This window comes from Notothenia coriiceps, unplaced genomic scaffold, assembly GCF_000735185.1.
Source record: "Notothenia coriiceps isolate Sejong01 unplaced genomic scaffold, NC01 NC01_scaffold00037483, whole genome shotgun sequence".
Taxonomy (NCBI): Eukaryota; Metazoa; Chordata; class Actinopteri; order Perciformes; family Nototheniidae; genus Notothenia; species Notothenia coriiceps.
Window position 1 is genome coordinate 114,418 of NW_011370184.1, and position 16,100 is coordinate 130,517.

The following is a 16,100-nucleotide window of genomic DNA, read 5'->3' on the forward strand; positions in this document are numbered from 1 at the left end:
CCCCCCCTGACAGGATGAAGGAGTGCTCAGCTGCCTGGTGGAGCTGCCAGGTCCAATAGACTCCTGACACACACACACACACACACACACACACACACACACACACACACACACACACACACACACACACACACACACACACACACTCCTTATTTGAATGGGTGGCTGTTGTAGGATGGGAGGTTATTTTACACTTGAGAGATACTTATAAGAATTGTATGCTGACTGTACAGCAATCAGTCATAGTGAAAACAAACAGATGGTGGGAATGCCAATTACAGTAAAAGGTATCCCTCTTTATCTTGTCATTTGAACTTTTACTGCAGTGGTGTCCATTTAATTTCGATTTAATGTTTTTTTTGTTAGAGAACAATAACATCTTATAGCTGTGACGACCCCTGCTTTACTCTCTCCTGTTGTGTGTCTATGGCCCTTTTAAAGATCTCCCTTCCTCCCTATCAGCGCTGATTGAGGGCACCTGGCCGCCGGTACCGGAGGAGTGAAAGGCTCGAGCCAGAGTCTTGTTCGCTCTCTTTGCTGGAGGATCTGTTTTTGAGAGCAGCTACCAGACTTATGCTTTTTTCCCCCTTCCTCTTAGTTTGGCATTCAACACCTTGCACCACACCATGTTCACACACCCACACCTACACTACTGAGTGATCTTACTGATTAACACATCCCATTGTGGTAGCTCTTTTGTTTAGTTGTTTTCTTTATAATAAATACCTTCCTTATATCGTGTCCGTTCCACGTTTTTGCTATGGCCAAGAGCCAGGCCATGACACAGCTTCTTTCACTTCGTTAAATGCAAACAGAGACAAATACTTGTTTGTGTTTTCTTTTTAACATCGGACCAACATTTACAGTTGACTTTCAAGTTAGTCTTTTAGGATTTAAACTGTAGGAGTCAAATACGTTAAAATTGTTTGATTACCAACACTCTAATAGTTCAACGATTTTTTTTTTTAAACGTGGCTATAATTTAAATGTATCATAATCATATTTGTTAGAAAGGTCAGGTCCCATTTGGCTTTCGGAGCTTTCCGGTGAGTTTCAGCTGATTGATTGGCTGTGGGGCGCAACTCTGATGTTTGGCTTTACTCCCACTGCTCTCATAGAGTTGTTTTTGCTGCAGCCAGTGAAAAATCATTACAAACAATGAACACCTGCTGTACCTGCTCAGCACCAATGGGCATACCAACACAGTTAGCCTCTAGCAATTTGAAATGATATGTCAATGTCAAATATGTTTTTGTTTCCCTTTAGTGCCTTAAAAAACTTGCTGCAGGATTAAGGTCAGGTAAAATGATTGGGAATGCAAATTCTATCAAATTCGACTATTGTTTATTTCTTAAGGGGGTTGTGAGTTTTGAGAGATAAGGGGGGACTGTGCTGTCCTGGGCAGAGTGGGAAGGTCATTCCACCTCCAGGGGACCAGCACTGAGTTCAGATATGCCAGAGTATAAGGACCGTGTCGCCACAGGGAGAGTTAAGTTGTCGGTAGACTTGGAGTGTGAAGAACAAGCTGGCCGGTCAGGAGTTATAGGGAAGCAACCCCCTGTGGAGCCTCACATGACAACGACAGCTTAACAAAGTTGATAAAGACAGCCACTGGAAACCATGTGGTGGGAGAGAGAATGTTTTCTTTAAAGCTAGAGAAATGTTGATGACACGTTGGACTGGATAGGACAGGACTGAAGGAGCTCAGAGAAGATTTGACAAAAAAGGTTTTATTCGACATTTTCAATTCATGCTTTTAGTAGAATAGATCAACAATGTTTGTAATAAACCTAGTTTATCCGCCAACACGATTTCCGGATATTTAGTGAGATTGATTAATCTTCTAACCATAACACCTGGTTGTATACCATAGTTGCAGATTTTCCCTCTTGTGTTTTGGATTTCTTTGTTACTGATTCAAAATGAACTATAAATACCTCATGGCAAAAACAGATCCCACAAAATGAATTCTGGATTTGAAAAGTGGCCCATCATGCAAAACACTGACACACTCTCTATGTCTGTAAAAGGTTTTGTAAGTATGTCAAGACAGCACACTTAAAAGTGACAGAAAACCTTGCCTCAATTAAGTCTCTGCAAACCCACTTTGATATGTAGGACACTTGTGGCATCTGTGGCCCATTAAGTGATATTGATGTTTTTTAATTTGGCACCGATATCTCTGGCTGGCTAATCAGTCCGTGTTGCCCCAGGGTTAGGGGGGGGAATTAGTCCCTGCCTTGAATAGACTCACATATTTGTCCTCTCTTCCTTTCACATAGCAGCACTATCTGTGGAGATGCAGTCCAACTAGGTTTTCCTTTTAACCGTCTTTATGATTTTTAAACTCAGTATTGTTCTCGATGAAGGATTACCGGTACATTTAATGTGTTTCCTTTGTGAATTGCCGTTCTGCATCAAGGAGCATTACTGGCACTATTTCACTGGTAGAGCGATAGACTGTGGCTTGTGTTGTCACATTAAGCCCTGTTGTCAGAAGCACATATTTCTCACACATGAAGGAAGACTTCCCATTACCACAGTTTCATTTCCCATCCAGCTGGCCATTTTTCTAAATTGCTTACAATTTAGCCAGCAGAAAGACAAACCTTCACTGGGATGTTTCTGCATTCGAGTTTAGAGAGTGTGAAGCAAAGGCTTTATCACTGGCCAAGGTCATTTAGAATGACACATTTGGATTTAATGCATTTTAAAAATGGCCAGACATCAGCTAAATTAATAATATGTTCCCTGTGGAGTCTTTGACCTCTACTTTCTTTATGGAGCTCCCAATGGCATCCCACTATTCCACTGATCAACAGGTGGTGGTAACATGCCAAGATATATTCCGCGTTAGTTAAAGTTATCTTTCAGAATGTATTATAAGGAATAACAATGAATGTTTGTAATGTGTTGCTGACCACTGGAAGTAGACTTGGAGGTCAAAAACAGATGTCTCAAACAATGGTTCCGTATTGATTTGTATTATATTTAGGTGATAGTTCAGCCCTCAGTCTACATGACTTCTGTATGCCGATAAGTAAACTCCAAAAGGCACCATTAATTCCCAAATGTGTAAATACATTTAAATTCAAGTTAAAGGTTTGTTACAGATGTATTTTGAAAAACAAGTTTTGGTTCGAGACTATCTTTTGTAATCCTTCTCGCTTTCTTTTTGTTACTGCAGGGTCTCAGCAGGTTTTCACGGTCTCCCAGACTTCACCACGTGAGTTCAAATTAAGTTGTCTTCTCTCAGGGCTCTCATTATTCTTTTTAGCACCACACACGGTTTCCTGAACGTAGTTGTAAGTTATAATACTTTCCAAAGCCTGTTCATGACTTCTTTGAAAGTAGACCCCAATGCAATTGTCTTTAAAGGTGCATTTGTGTCAAATCAATTCCAGAGTTTTTGCGTTTCTGTTTTTTTAAGGTAAAACTCCTGTGTTTTCAGGGGACTTATATATATTGCTTGTGAGTGCTGCTGAGGGAGGGTTTGTGCTAGGACTTCCCCTACAGGTTGAACCCCATTTAAAAGTAGAGTGGCTTAGTCCCTGGAGCTAGCTAACTGGGTCAGTATAGCTCTCCTGATGGGAAACCTTATGAGCTACTTTTCTATGCTCATCTCCAGCCTTATTCTTCCACTATTAAAACACTGTTTACAGAATTCACTGTGTCTGCATTAAAAGTTTATGTAAGTTAATAGTTTTTTACTCACAAGCAGAATTATGTAATGAAAATATGATCAGCTCTATCCCATTGATATCTCATATCTCATTTCTCATTTTAACCGTTACTTACCTGTATACTTAGAATTTGTATCTTTAATTGTATTAATCTTTAATCTTGTGTGAATCTGTGCTGTCCTGTTTTTCAATCTCATCCTGTTGCTGTTTAAACTATTGAATTTCCCCACTGGGTTTAATAAAGGTCCATCTTATCTTATCTTAAAATCTAAATAACACAATAATCAGCAGCTTTCAAATGTAATATTTCAGTGTCACCATATATTGTATAATCATCACCATCCTTCAAAATAAAACAGGCAGATTTAGGATAAATGCACACCTTGGTAGTGAACATTTCAATAAAAAGGGTCCAGTTATTACAGTATGTCACATTTTTATTTACTGTTTTAGCAGGAATCCAGGCTCCCCTCTATCGTGGAGACAAAGGGGGATGACCCTGACGATTTCCCCCTCTCTCCGGCTACCCGCTCCCGCCGAAACCTCCTGCTGCCGAGCTTCAGCAGCCCTGTTCGCCGCACCTCTCTGGGGAACCTCCTGGGGGACGAGTTGCGTCAGTTTAACACTCTGCGACGCTGCCGTTCCCCCAACTTGAGTCGTGCCGTCCACGGACAGAGCTCGTCCCCACAGCTGCCGTCCAAAAAAGAGCACAACTCCTCCCCTAAATCCTCAACAGCCTCAACTTCAGCTCAGGTAGCGACGGGGGCCGAGCAAAAGCCTTCAAAGCTGCTCATCCCAACCGTTACCTGCTTTGGACCCCCTGAACTCAGTCCCAGGTATTGTGCAAATACAATTAAATGAAAAAGACAAGCAGAAAAGAAGCCAGAATGACTTTTTAAATGTAAAATAATTGAAATATTTGAACACCCATTCATTCATCGTAATGCAATACCATGCAATATAGGAACAACATTCATCCTTAGTGCTATCCTTAACTAAAATGTCTTGTTTACGTTGGCATCACGCTGTTTTTACGCTTTTATCCAAAGCAACTCCTTATGTGCAATCAACCATGAGGAAACTAATTTAGAACAGCAGGAGTCTTGCAAGTAAATTAGCTTTAAATAAGCCATATTATTTGAAGAGCTACATACATTTTTGTAAGAGCCTTTTTCAATTATTTTACATGAAGTAATATTTGTTATAATTTCCCCCCTTTAAGAAATAACATAACAATGTATTAACTAACCTGCCTGTGCCATCGACATCATCCAACTAGACTACATATCTATGATGGTCTTTGACGGATTAAAGTAAGGTGTCGCAGTAACAGACACCTAAAGTCGTGCCACAGGTACTTGAATTATCCACTTAATGTAAATGGAGTGTATTTGCATTGCATATTTCAGCAGATGTCACTGCATTTCATTACCAGAGCACCTTATCCTCTTGCCCCAACCATCTGTATTCATAATGTATCCCTGAGTCATCCAGTAAGTCCGAGATATGGGTGCGTGCTGGTTCAGAGAGCTCGGGTGTCCGCCCCTCCAGACCGGGCTCTCCTCCTCATGTTCAAACCCTCATGGGCCCCTGCCAACAGCAGATCTCATGGCCCAATCCTGTGCCCTCTGATAGCTCTGATGATAATTGAAAAAGCTCTACTGTTACATTAACTCCAGCTTCTCCTCCCTGCCAGGCTCGTAGACGGTATCGAAGACAACGGACACGCATTCCACTTCAACGTGGAGCACAGCGGGCCCGGAGCCAGCACGGGAGGCAGCACCCAAGGTAAGCAGAGCCCGCCTCCAGCTGCGAGGGTCACCCGGGTGCCAGATGGCTGGAGGTAAACTCAAGAGGTCAAACTGTGGATCCAATAATGTTCCCCACGTCCTTCTGGGAGAAATATGAGAGGGCAGGGGGAATTAAATGACAGCCATGTGTCCAAAGAGTCAGAGAACATGTAAAAGGACAACAGGGGTCAAAGCAGCGTACATAGTGTGACCGGAGCTCTTACTGATGATTGCTATCATTCTGGGATTACTATTACATTCAGTTCAGTGGAAGTCCAACACATTTACTTGTAAAATATTCAACTGTATGCATGCAGTGCATACTCAGTCCACCTCTTTTTGTTTTACCCAGACTTAACACAGGCTAATGCCGCTCTGCTGCTGGAGACAGAGGATGTCCGACACAGCATCAGTCAACTCAACCAAAAGGTAAGGTACAGCCCCATCACCTAAAGTCACATTGATCGGACCAAAGGAAACGTAGCCTAAAATATCTGAATATATTATTTTGGAATCCCTCTCTTCGTTTAAAGTATTTTGGGCATATAAAATACAATTACAGTAGCATTGATGAAATGTTGACTAGAAAATATGATCTGCATGCTATTTTGGTATTAAATATATTGTTTCAGTCTTAAAATTAACTTTAGAGCAAACAAAATAAGAAGGAAACTCAACATATGTTCTCTTTTATTTTCTGGCATCCCATCCAGAATAAGCCATGTTTGTGCACGTACACAGGGGGAAGTAGTCTTTACTTATATCTCAGTCTGCTCTGCACTCTTCACCTGAATGTAAATAAATCTAAAGAAGGTGCATTGGGAGGATCCAGATGGGCCCAGGTAGGTCCTGTGTGAGGTTCATATTAATTAATCAGCAGGGCACTTCTGCAATGCAGAGGGTAGCCAGGAGTGCTGACTCGTCAATCTGAAGAAAAGAAAAAGTTAAGATGGCAACCTAGCTCTACTTTTTGCTCCCTTTTCTTCTTGTTTCGCTCCCTTGTACTCAGTTCCCTGTCTGCTTCCTTCCCTATTTGCGTCAGTTACCTCACTTTGTGTCCCTCTGGATTTCACTACCGCATAAGAAGCCATTTCTAAAAGTCATAGAGGGGATTAAAAAGGGTTTGCTTCTTTTTTGGGAGGCCATCTTAAAATTATACCTGGACATAAATCCAATATTTAACCTCAAAGATAGACGATGAATGGGGGACTCAATTGGGCAAAACTGTTTGTTTGTACTTTGAAGCTGTGCTTTGCCTCCATTGCTCAGTGTAAATATAGAAAATGTAAGGTAGGCAAGAATTTGTTCAAAGACTACGTCACAGCTAAACTTTGTGCCCTCTCTACGCAGATGGGCTCACTAAACCAGGAAGTATCTGAGATCACCAGGAGCCTGCAACACATGATGCACCTTCTCCAGTCTCATCTATCTGTACATCACTACAAAGCCTCATATCCGTATGGCGTCCAAATGGTGTCTGGCCACCTCGTCGCCCCCGACCCCGGCACGCCCTTCAACTTACCTCCAACCTACCACCTCCATAACGACCCTGGGATCCACCAAGGTGTCCCGCATGCTTCCAACTTGAGCTACGGTGGAGCTGCTGAGACGCTAACAGTGAGCAACCAATCCTCGAGTCCGCCTGCAAACTATTGTCTCTCTGCAAACTCTGCCCCCATTGGTCCTGAGAGCGTGACTACACATCCACGGACCAGCCCTCCTCTTCTCAGAGTCAGCCCGTGCTTCCAGGGTGGATGCCCAGACCTGGCGCCTCAACCTGGGCACAAACACTCCGACAACAGACCTCTCAGTTCGAGCCCCACCACCATCAGCCAGTCCCAGCCCACTCTGTGCCTCCACCCTCCCAGTGAGAGAGATGAGTACACTTGCCGTTTGTCCGGCGCCCGTCCAGCTACGTCCACACACAGCCTGCTGGACTCCCCGCCCAGCTCTTACCCCCACCTCTGTCTGCCCCCTGATTTCAGCTCTTCACAAGCCTCACGGGAGGACATTTGTGTTCTGATCTCCGCCCCAACATCCCACAATCTGATACAGGACAACTCTATCTTACACATGGAGGACTTAAACCCCTCTGCCTCTGCACCCACGTTGCCACCCGACCCTCTTGGATCCTCCCTGGATTAAGGATCGGAGGCTTTAGAACCAAGGGGTAGACCTAGAACCAGATGGAGGGATTATATCTCTTCGCTGGCCTGGGAGCGCCTTGGGATCCCCCAGTCAGAGCTGGTTGATGTGGCCAGGGAAAAGAAAGTTTGGGGCTCTCTGCTGGAACTGCTACCTCCGCGACCCGACCACGGATAAGCGGGAGAAGATGGATGGATGGAGGCTTTAGAACCCGGTCCTTCTCTGGGCGACCCGTCTTCCATGGAGCACACCAGTCTGGAGTGCCTGCTGGGGAACGGGGGCTCCATGGAGAGCAGGGACAGCGAGAGCACGTCGTCGCGAAGGGCCAGCATTGGCGTCCAGACTCAGAACAAAGAGCAGTCGTGGTCTCCAGACCTCACAGATTAAACTGTTTCAGGTGCATACTCACTGACTGAATATAATGCAACTTCTTACAGTGTTTGTCAATGTGTGCTGAATATACCCACTCTTAATTCCTGGGCTTTCATATTAAAAAAAAAAATCCAATCTACACCATTTCTATGCAAAAGCATGTTATTTGTGCATTATCTTGAATTTACTGTGTGTCTTTAAAAATAAATGTTCCAGTATATACTGTTTATTTTTTCCAACATCCTCAGAGCAATTTGCTGTTGATAATACCTGTAACCTCCTTGCATGGTAAAGTTGTTTATTTCCAAATCAATGTGTAAGCATTCTACATGACAACCTGTTGATTGTGTACATGGATACTGTATTTATGAGGCAAGCATGTCAGAGGGGGGGAGTTTTTTAATATGCCAGTGAACAAAAATGACATATATAGGGAATTGATTTGGTGCATCACACAGCATAGATTGTTTAATGGTTTAAATTCAATGTTTTTCTCAGTTCAGCATTCTTTACTTCTTGATCTATAAATATCTTTATAAATCTATAAGCAGGACAAAATACATCATTTATTATTCTTATGATCTCCAGTTTTATGCGCTCCTAAAGATATTGAATACATTTCCTCACCGAGACATTATGAGTAGTTTTAACTGCTCTGTCAACACAAAACAAATGTTGAACATGTATTTCTCAAGGATTTACAATTCTACAAACAATATTTAAATAAATACATATTTAGAGGAAAACATTATCAGATTACATTTTCAATTCTATCTTTAAAGGTGGGGTAGTTCATTTTGGAGAAACCAGCTCGAGTGTGCAAGAATTTGAAAATACACAGCCGGAAAAAATCTGCCACTTCCTTACAGAGCCCCTCCTCCAACACACACGAACGCGCACATGACCAATGAGGGCACGAGATAAGTTTGTGCACGAGATGTAAGGCTGACAGGCAGGTAGGGTTTTTTATGGATTTTTTGTCAAAGCACTTAAGATATTCATTGCTGTCGGGATGTTAAGAGCATTCCATGGAATATAACAAAAAGTGTATCTCGAGCCGGTTTCTCAAACTTACCTACCCCACCTTTAATTTACAGAATATGAATACTTACTGAGAAAAACAACTCAATATTCAGAGTGTTCAGGATTGTTGTACTTCTGAATGACTTTTTCCTTGGCTGACAAAATAAAGTATGCAGAAATGTATTTAAACTTCTCTTTAAAATATATAGCTTAAATATATTCTAGGTATATTACATATTTGTGTCAAAGCTTTAGATAAACTTGACAGGATTTTAAATGTTTTTTTCATTGAGGCAATGCTCTAAACTTTATTTTGAAAAGGAATTTGGGCACTTCCTGTTATTTGAGAGACAGATATCAGGAAGTACTGACCTGTTTCTTCATTCATCAAGGTTTTGTTTTCTGCAGGTTGTTGTCCATGTTTCTATGTTCCACAGTATTATTGCATACATTTATTTGTCATCATAGGAGATTCATATAGTGTGTTGTTTATGAATTATTACCCGAGAAAAAATCACATAGTTGTGGTTTATAAATACACCATGTATATTAACAACAGCTCGTCCATACTTATCGTTAAACACAAGTATTTATACTTCTTAACAAAACTGAGTAAAACACGTTTTAATTAACATTTTGGAACCCCCTAAAATCTCAAATAAAATAATCAGCAACACCTCCAAGACACGTGATTTAATAGTAATTATTGTCATCAAACTTAAATTGAACTAATCATTTACATGTAGATGTTTTAAGATTTATATCTGAAGATATTTAAGGTAAAAAAATACATTTATCCATTTACTTACAAGTTAACTCAAATATCATGTAAGAAAAACACAGAAAGTCACCAGTTGGCTTTTAAAAAATAAAAAAAAGGACAGGGCAGCTGTTGTTTCTCTCATTAGTGTTCAGTGAACGCTGGTTTATCTCTTGTTTTAGCTGATCCGTCTTGACTCTCATCCGATTATATAAGAACGTACAGTATCGTTCATGTGTTTGGTGAGAGGGAATATGCTCGAACAAGAAACTCAGAAGTAAACTCTTTAATGATCCATGTTTATTCTGTGTGTTTCATGTCCATTGGCTGAATTTCAACAGTTCAGGTCAACAACTCCATTAGAGAACAAGCACATGAGGACATGTTGATGATGATTACAACATTTGATTTGATCAGGAACAGTTTAGTGCTGATACTGTGTATTTTACTGTCAAGTTCAGAAAAAAATCAGGTGGAAACATCTCTTTATTTCATATACTGTACTTTCAAATCACACTCAGCAGCTTTATTGCTCAGACCGGTTTAATAAAGTCACATCACTAACTTATTACACAAAGTTGACAATACTAGGGAACATTTTATCATCAGTTGTCCTAATATTTCCACTTTCTGTGGTTTCATGCTATGTATTGTTTTAGGGATGTATTGTGCTGAACATTGCATTTCCTGTAAGTCTGTGTGTAAGTGTGTGTAACTTACACCACATCCTATGTAATGCAACAATTACGCAACTGGAGTGTCTATAAAGGAAAGCAGGGAACCGACACCACAGAAGGGAAATTCATCAGGTGAGATATCTTTGTGTTTGTGTAATTGTGCTCTGATATTTTTGTTATAACACTTTCTAACACTTCTTTTTTTTTTAAACAGAAACCAGATAAATCGTGAAAACATGAAGACTGTGATTGTTGCTCTTTTTGTTCTGTTGGCTGTCAGCCAGAGTGAGTTAACCTGCAAACCTGAAGTCTATTGTATCACAAATTCAAATGGAATTGCAGTGATTTAGTTTGATTAGCATGTTGAAGATGTGTTTCGTCTTGCAGGTGAAGCATTGAGGTGTCACTGTGGAGGTCTGCAGAAGTGTGGAAGCTCTCAGGATAGCTGCTTAGGTAGAATCTGGGTTTGTGCCAAAGTGATCAATATTGTTGGATCCAGTAAGAACTTTTCTATGCCACCAATAATTATATTATTAAAACAAAAAGACACATTACCCCTAATTCTAAATCCTGTCTTTTCCCATGTCTTCACAGATCCAAACTTCTTGCAGGGCTGCTTGTCAGCAACTGACTGCATGATGTTGAATCGTCCGGGTATATCCTCTTCCTCCTGCTGCAGCACGGATATGTGCAACGGATAAACTCTTATCAGCATCTCCACTCACAGCATGCCCTCTGAGAAATAATAAGCTACTGTCATGTAGTGTGTGTTCTGGTATTTGCATAATAAAGAGAATGTGTTTCTAAAGTTGTTGTTTCTTTTTGTTTTACTCTTTTTCAAATTTAAAGCGTGTACACTGATTTTGTGTCCTTTTATTTTCCTTTGTTAATAGTAACAAAGGTATCAATGAAGAGCTCTAGTAGACCACAAATGTTAAAATACTCTGCTTTTACAATTTGACCAGTTTTTCTTTTGGTCAATATATAACACTAATGCATGACTAAGAATGATTAACATGTTTTCTAAGAGGAGGCAACAGTACTTTTTTACAAGCAGGGTTGGATACAGGTCTAAGAAATTAAAAACATACCAAAACATATGTCTTTACAACAGGATTGTAATAGGTTGATTAGTAAAATAAATATTGAAAGTGCAACAACCAAGATGTTCTTAAGTCAGTCCAAAATAAATATGAAAAAAACGACTTATAAGAATGATTAACATGTTTTCTTTTTAATATTTTTTTTTATTGAGTCAGGCACAATGAGTTTACATTTATAAAGTCAATATATATATTTTGTTCCCTTTCGCCCCCTCCCGGTCCTAGCTAGTAAATTAAATAACTAACTAAATAAATAGATACATATAGGTAAAAGTAAAGTAATGTAGAAGATAATATTAAAAGAAAATTAAATAAAGAATAGCAACAGTAATACATGTACCCATATACTCACATATGTATACCCACATATACACATACATGTGTGTACATACCCACACACATGTACACATGCACATACATACACATACATACATACATGTATACAAAGTCATAAAAAAAATAAAAATAGAGTAATATAACTCATTCATCCTTCCAGTCAAACAGCAAAGAGTGTAATCCTTCTATCCATTATAGTTACTAGTTTACCCGTTTATCCAGCATGCACCCACCCATCCATTTATTGATGCAGTTGTTTATCTGTTCAATTATTCATCCATTCAGCTTTTTTCATCCGTCCATTCTATCCATTCATCTGTGCAGTCATCAATCTAGACTTTTACTCATCAATCCAGCTTTCATACGGCAAACATCTACCCATCATCCATCCATCCATCCATCTATCCATCACCCATTCTTCTATCCATCCATTCATTATTCCATCCATCCATTCTTTCATCCATCCATCCATCCATTCTTTCATCCACCAAGCATTTCTTCTAGCAAACATCCATCCATCAATCAATCTATACCTTCTATTCATCATCCGACCCTTTATTCACTCATTAGTCCACCTGCGTATCCATCCAGCCTTTTATTCCCTTTATTTGATCCATATATTACATCCAGTCAGCCATTCATCCATATATTCATTCAGAATGTAACCCACCTAGCTATCCATCAAGGAAACCAGCCTTTCATGTAATTAGGCAATTCTCCCCATTAGTTGAGCCTTTTACTCTTCATTCATTCCTCAGTGTGTCATCCTCTCCTCCTCCTCCATCATATATCAGTTCATCCATTCCTTCCTTTTTTCCAATCTCTTTCTCCATGTATTATTAACCCCTCCGTTCATCCTGCCTCCTGATGAGATGGTGAACATATAGAGACATGGACTCAGCTTTTCTTTCTCCAAAATAGCCTCAGACGTAGCATCAAATCACATCATCACGCCAAATTACCCACAAGTCTCTGCTCATGTGTTGCAATCTGTCCATCTGGCGCTGACCGCTCCCTCCATCCTCCTCTGATAATTGGCCCAACAAAATAAATGTTAAAATAAGATAGATCTGCAGGGGACAGGAAGGAAAGTGACATCTGAAATCTGTCTGCTGTCGAATCTGTTTTTTGATTTCTGGCAGTTTACAAACATGGACGCTGAGTAACGCTGAGTGTAGCTGGGAGGAGGGAAGCGTGAAGAAATGGGATGAACTGGATCTAATGGGCACGTGGTGGGTGTCCTCCTGAGTGGTGCTTTACTAAACAACACTCATCGGAAAGTTGCTAACTGACTGTGCTTTGCTTTGTTAATAATAAAGTTAGTTGGATTGAGTTTTCCTTAATCAACATGAAATACGATGAAAACCGAAGTTCGTACGAGGACTCAGAGTTACATCAGACGCACGCACGCACGCACGCACGCACGCACGCACGCACACACACACTTTATAGCCCGGGGTTGTGTGTTTAGATCATCTGGATTAATGAATTCAATACAGCTGGACTCTCTGTCTCTGAATCTTCCCTCCATCTCCTGCTGTCTTTCATCATCTCGTCCTCCGTTCGTCTTTTTTATTTAATCCGTTCATCTCTTCCCCGAGGTCACAGTTATTCCAGCCATCACTTTCTGTTTTATGAACCTCCTCGTCTTCATCCTCCTTCGTCCTCTTCCTCCTCTCCTCCGCCTGCAGCCCTGCAGCTGTTAGATTAAGAAGCGAAATTATTTCTGACCTCCAGTCGCTGATCATCATCAGCAGCCAACGAAACACAGAGAAATAAGATATTTTCTGCTAAATCGGTCGAAACAATTGAACCACGGGATAATTGATTTGCACGCAATGTATTTTGGGTTAATAAAGGTGAAATCAAAGGCTGGTTGCATCCTTTAAATTCATGTTGATGTGTCATTTCAGATTTAGACAAAGACATGGAAGTAATCAGTCCAAAACTATTCAGGATATCATCTGCAAACATGTGTGTGTTAGGAACTGAAACCATGGCAGGTCAACTATCTTTAAATCTACATTTTATGAATTGTCGTTTTAAACTTCTATCTATATATCTATCTATCTATCTATCTATCTATCTATCTCAATCAATCAATCAATGTTTATTTATTTAAAAAAGAGAGTGTCAAAAAGCTGAACGTAGGTGGCGAAAAACCAATCTCCAGGTTCACTTTGAAATCTATAGAGACTTGGCCTTTATAATTTGGAATTGAAAAACGCACGACAGTCTTTCTTCTCTGATATCATTACCAAAAACAAAAACAACGCATGTGCCTTGTTTGCTACCGTCGACAGACTAACTAACCCCCCAGTTTCAGTAGCCTCTGAATTTCTATCCACCAGGGTGTGCAATGATTTTGCCTCCTTCTTCACTGAGAAAATTCAGAAAATCAGACAAGCAGTCAGTGCCTCTGCATCAGGTACGGCAAATGTGTTTTCCCTATGTCCACCTAATATCAATTATAACACCATGACACAGTTCCATCAGATTAATGATAAAAACCTAGAGGACATTATTCAACTTCTGAAATCCTCCTCCTGCTGCCTTGATATTATTCCAACAGGATTTTTTAAATATTTCCTTGCATGGCCTCAGATCTACTTCATATAGTAAACACATCTCTTCACTCAGGTATTTTTCCACAGGCCCTGAAAACTGCAGTCATTAAACCGCTCTTAAAAAAGAATAATCTAGACGCTTCAGTAATGAACAATTACAGGCCGATATCAAACCTGCCATTTCTAGGTAAAATCATTGAAAAAGTTGTTTTTCAACAGTTGAGTAATTTCTTGCATTTAAATAACTGGTTGGATGTGTTCCAGTCAGGCTTTCGTCCAAACCACAGCACTGAGACTGCTCTTGTAAAGGTCTTCAATGACATCCACTTAAACACAGACAGTGGCAGAACTTCAGTGTAAGTATTATTAGATCTCAGTGCTGCGTCTGACGCTGTTGACCACAACATATTACTAGACCGACTGGGAAACTGGGTGGGACTTTGGGAAACAGTTCTAAATTGGTTTGAATCCTACTTAAAGGACAGAAACAACTTTGTTTCTATAGGTAAATACACATCTGAGTTGACAAATATGACATGTGGGGTACCTCAAGGCTCCATCTTGGGGCCTCTTCTCTTTAACGTCTACATGCTACCACTGGCTCAGATAATGAAAAACAACAAAATAAGTTACCATAGCTATGCAGATGACACACAATGTACGTAACAATTTCACCAGGAGACTATGCTCCAATTCAAACACTGAGTAAGTGCATTGAACAAATCAATGAATGGATGTGTCAGAACTTTCTCCAATTAAACAAAGATAAAACTGAGGTAATGGTTTTTGGAGCCAAGGCAGAACGTATAAAAGTTAGCGCTGAGCTTCAGCCTGCAATGTTCAATACAACAGATAAAGCAAGAAATCTAGGTGTAGTCATGGACTCTGACCTGAGTTTCAACAGTCACATTAAAACAGTTACTAAATCAGCTTACTATCACCTAAAGAACATATCTAGGATTAAAAGACTACGTCAGGGACTTCTGGACTCTAGACCTACCAGTAGTAAGATCGTCCTCCGCAGTCTTTACGTCAAAACCCGGATTTTGTAAGTCACGAAATATTTGTCGTCTGTCTATATAAATCTTAGTAAGAAACTGTGTGTCCTTCGGTCTCATTCTAAGTCTTGTCCTCACTTCACTAGGTGTAAAGAATCACAGTCACTCCTTGGTCTCATTCTGAAGTCTGTCCCAAACTAGTTGAAAGATTCATACGCTCCTTGGTCTCACTGTAGTCTGTCCTCACTGTCAACTAGGTGAAAGATATCACAGTCACTCCTGTCTCATTTCGATATAAAGTCTCGTCCTCACTACACTAAGGAGAAAGAATCACAATCTCTCCTTGGTCTCTTTCTGAAGTCTCGTCCTCACTACACTAGGAGAAAGAATCACAATCTACTCCTTGGTCTCATTTCTGAAGTCTTGTCCTCACCTAGGTGAAAGAATCACAGTTCACTCCTTGGTCTCATTTCCTGAAGTCTCGTCCTCCTACACTAGGAGAAAGAATCACAGTCACTCCTGAGGCTCGTCGCCACAGCCTGTCGTCGTCGAAAGATTATCTGACAACAATCACTCTGGACATCTCTGGAGGTAATGTCATCAGGTCAGGATGACCTTTTCTATTTTCGTACCTGTTCAAAAAAGG

General features: G+C 40.4%; 1 protein-coding gene across 1 annotated transcript in view; it reads left to right on the forward strand.

The window, feature by feature from the left end:
* kcnh4b (potassium voltage-gated channel, subfamily H (eag-related), member 4b) overlaps positions 1 to 8,261 on the forward strand; it is a 43,245-nt gene extending 34,984 nt beyond the window's left edge. Inside the window, 6 exon segments of the mRNA XM_010797107.1 lie at positions 3,188 to 3,226; positions 4,137 to 4,519; positions 5,380 to 5,471; positions 5,826 to 5,902; positions 6,824 to 7,643; positions 7,827 to 8,261. Of these exon segments, the coding sequence (XP_010795409.1) occupies positions 3,188 to 3,226; positions 4,137 to 4,519; positions 5,380 to 5,471; positions 5,826 to 5,902; positions 6,824 to 7,643; positions 7,827 to 8,005 (1,590 nt within the window). The 3' untranslated portion in view covers positions 8,006 to 8,261.
* The last annotated feature ends 7,839 nt before the right edge of the window (positions 8,262 to 16,100 follow it).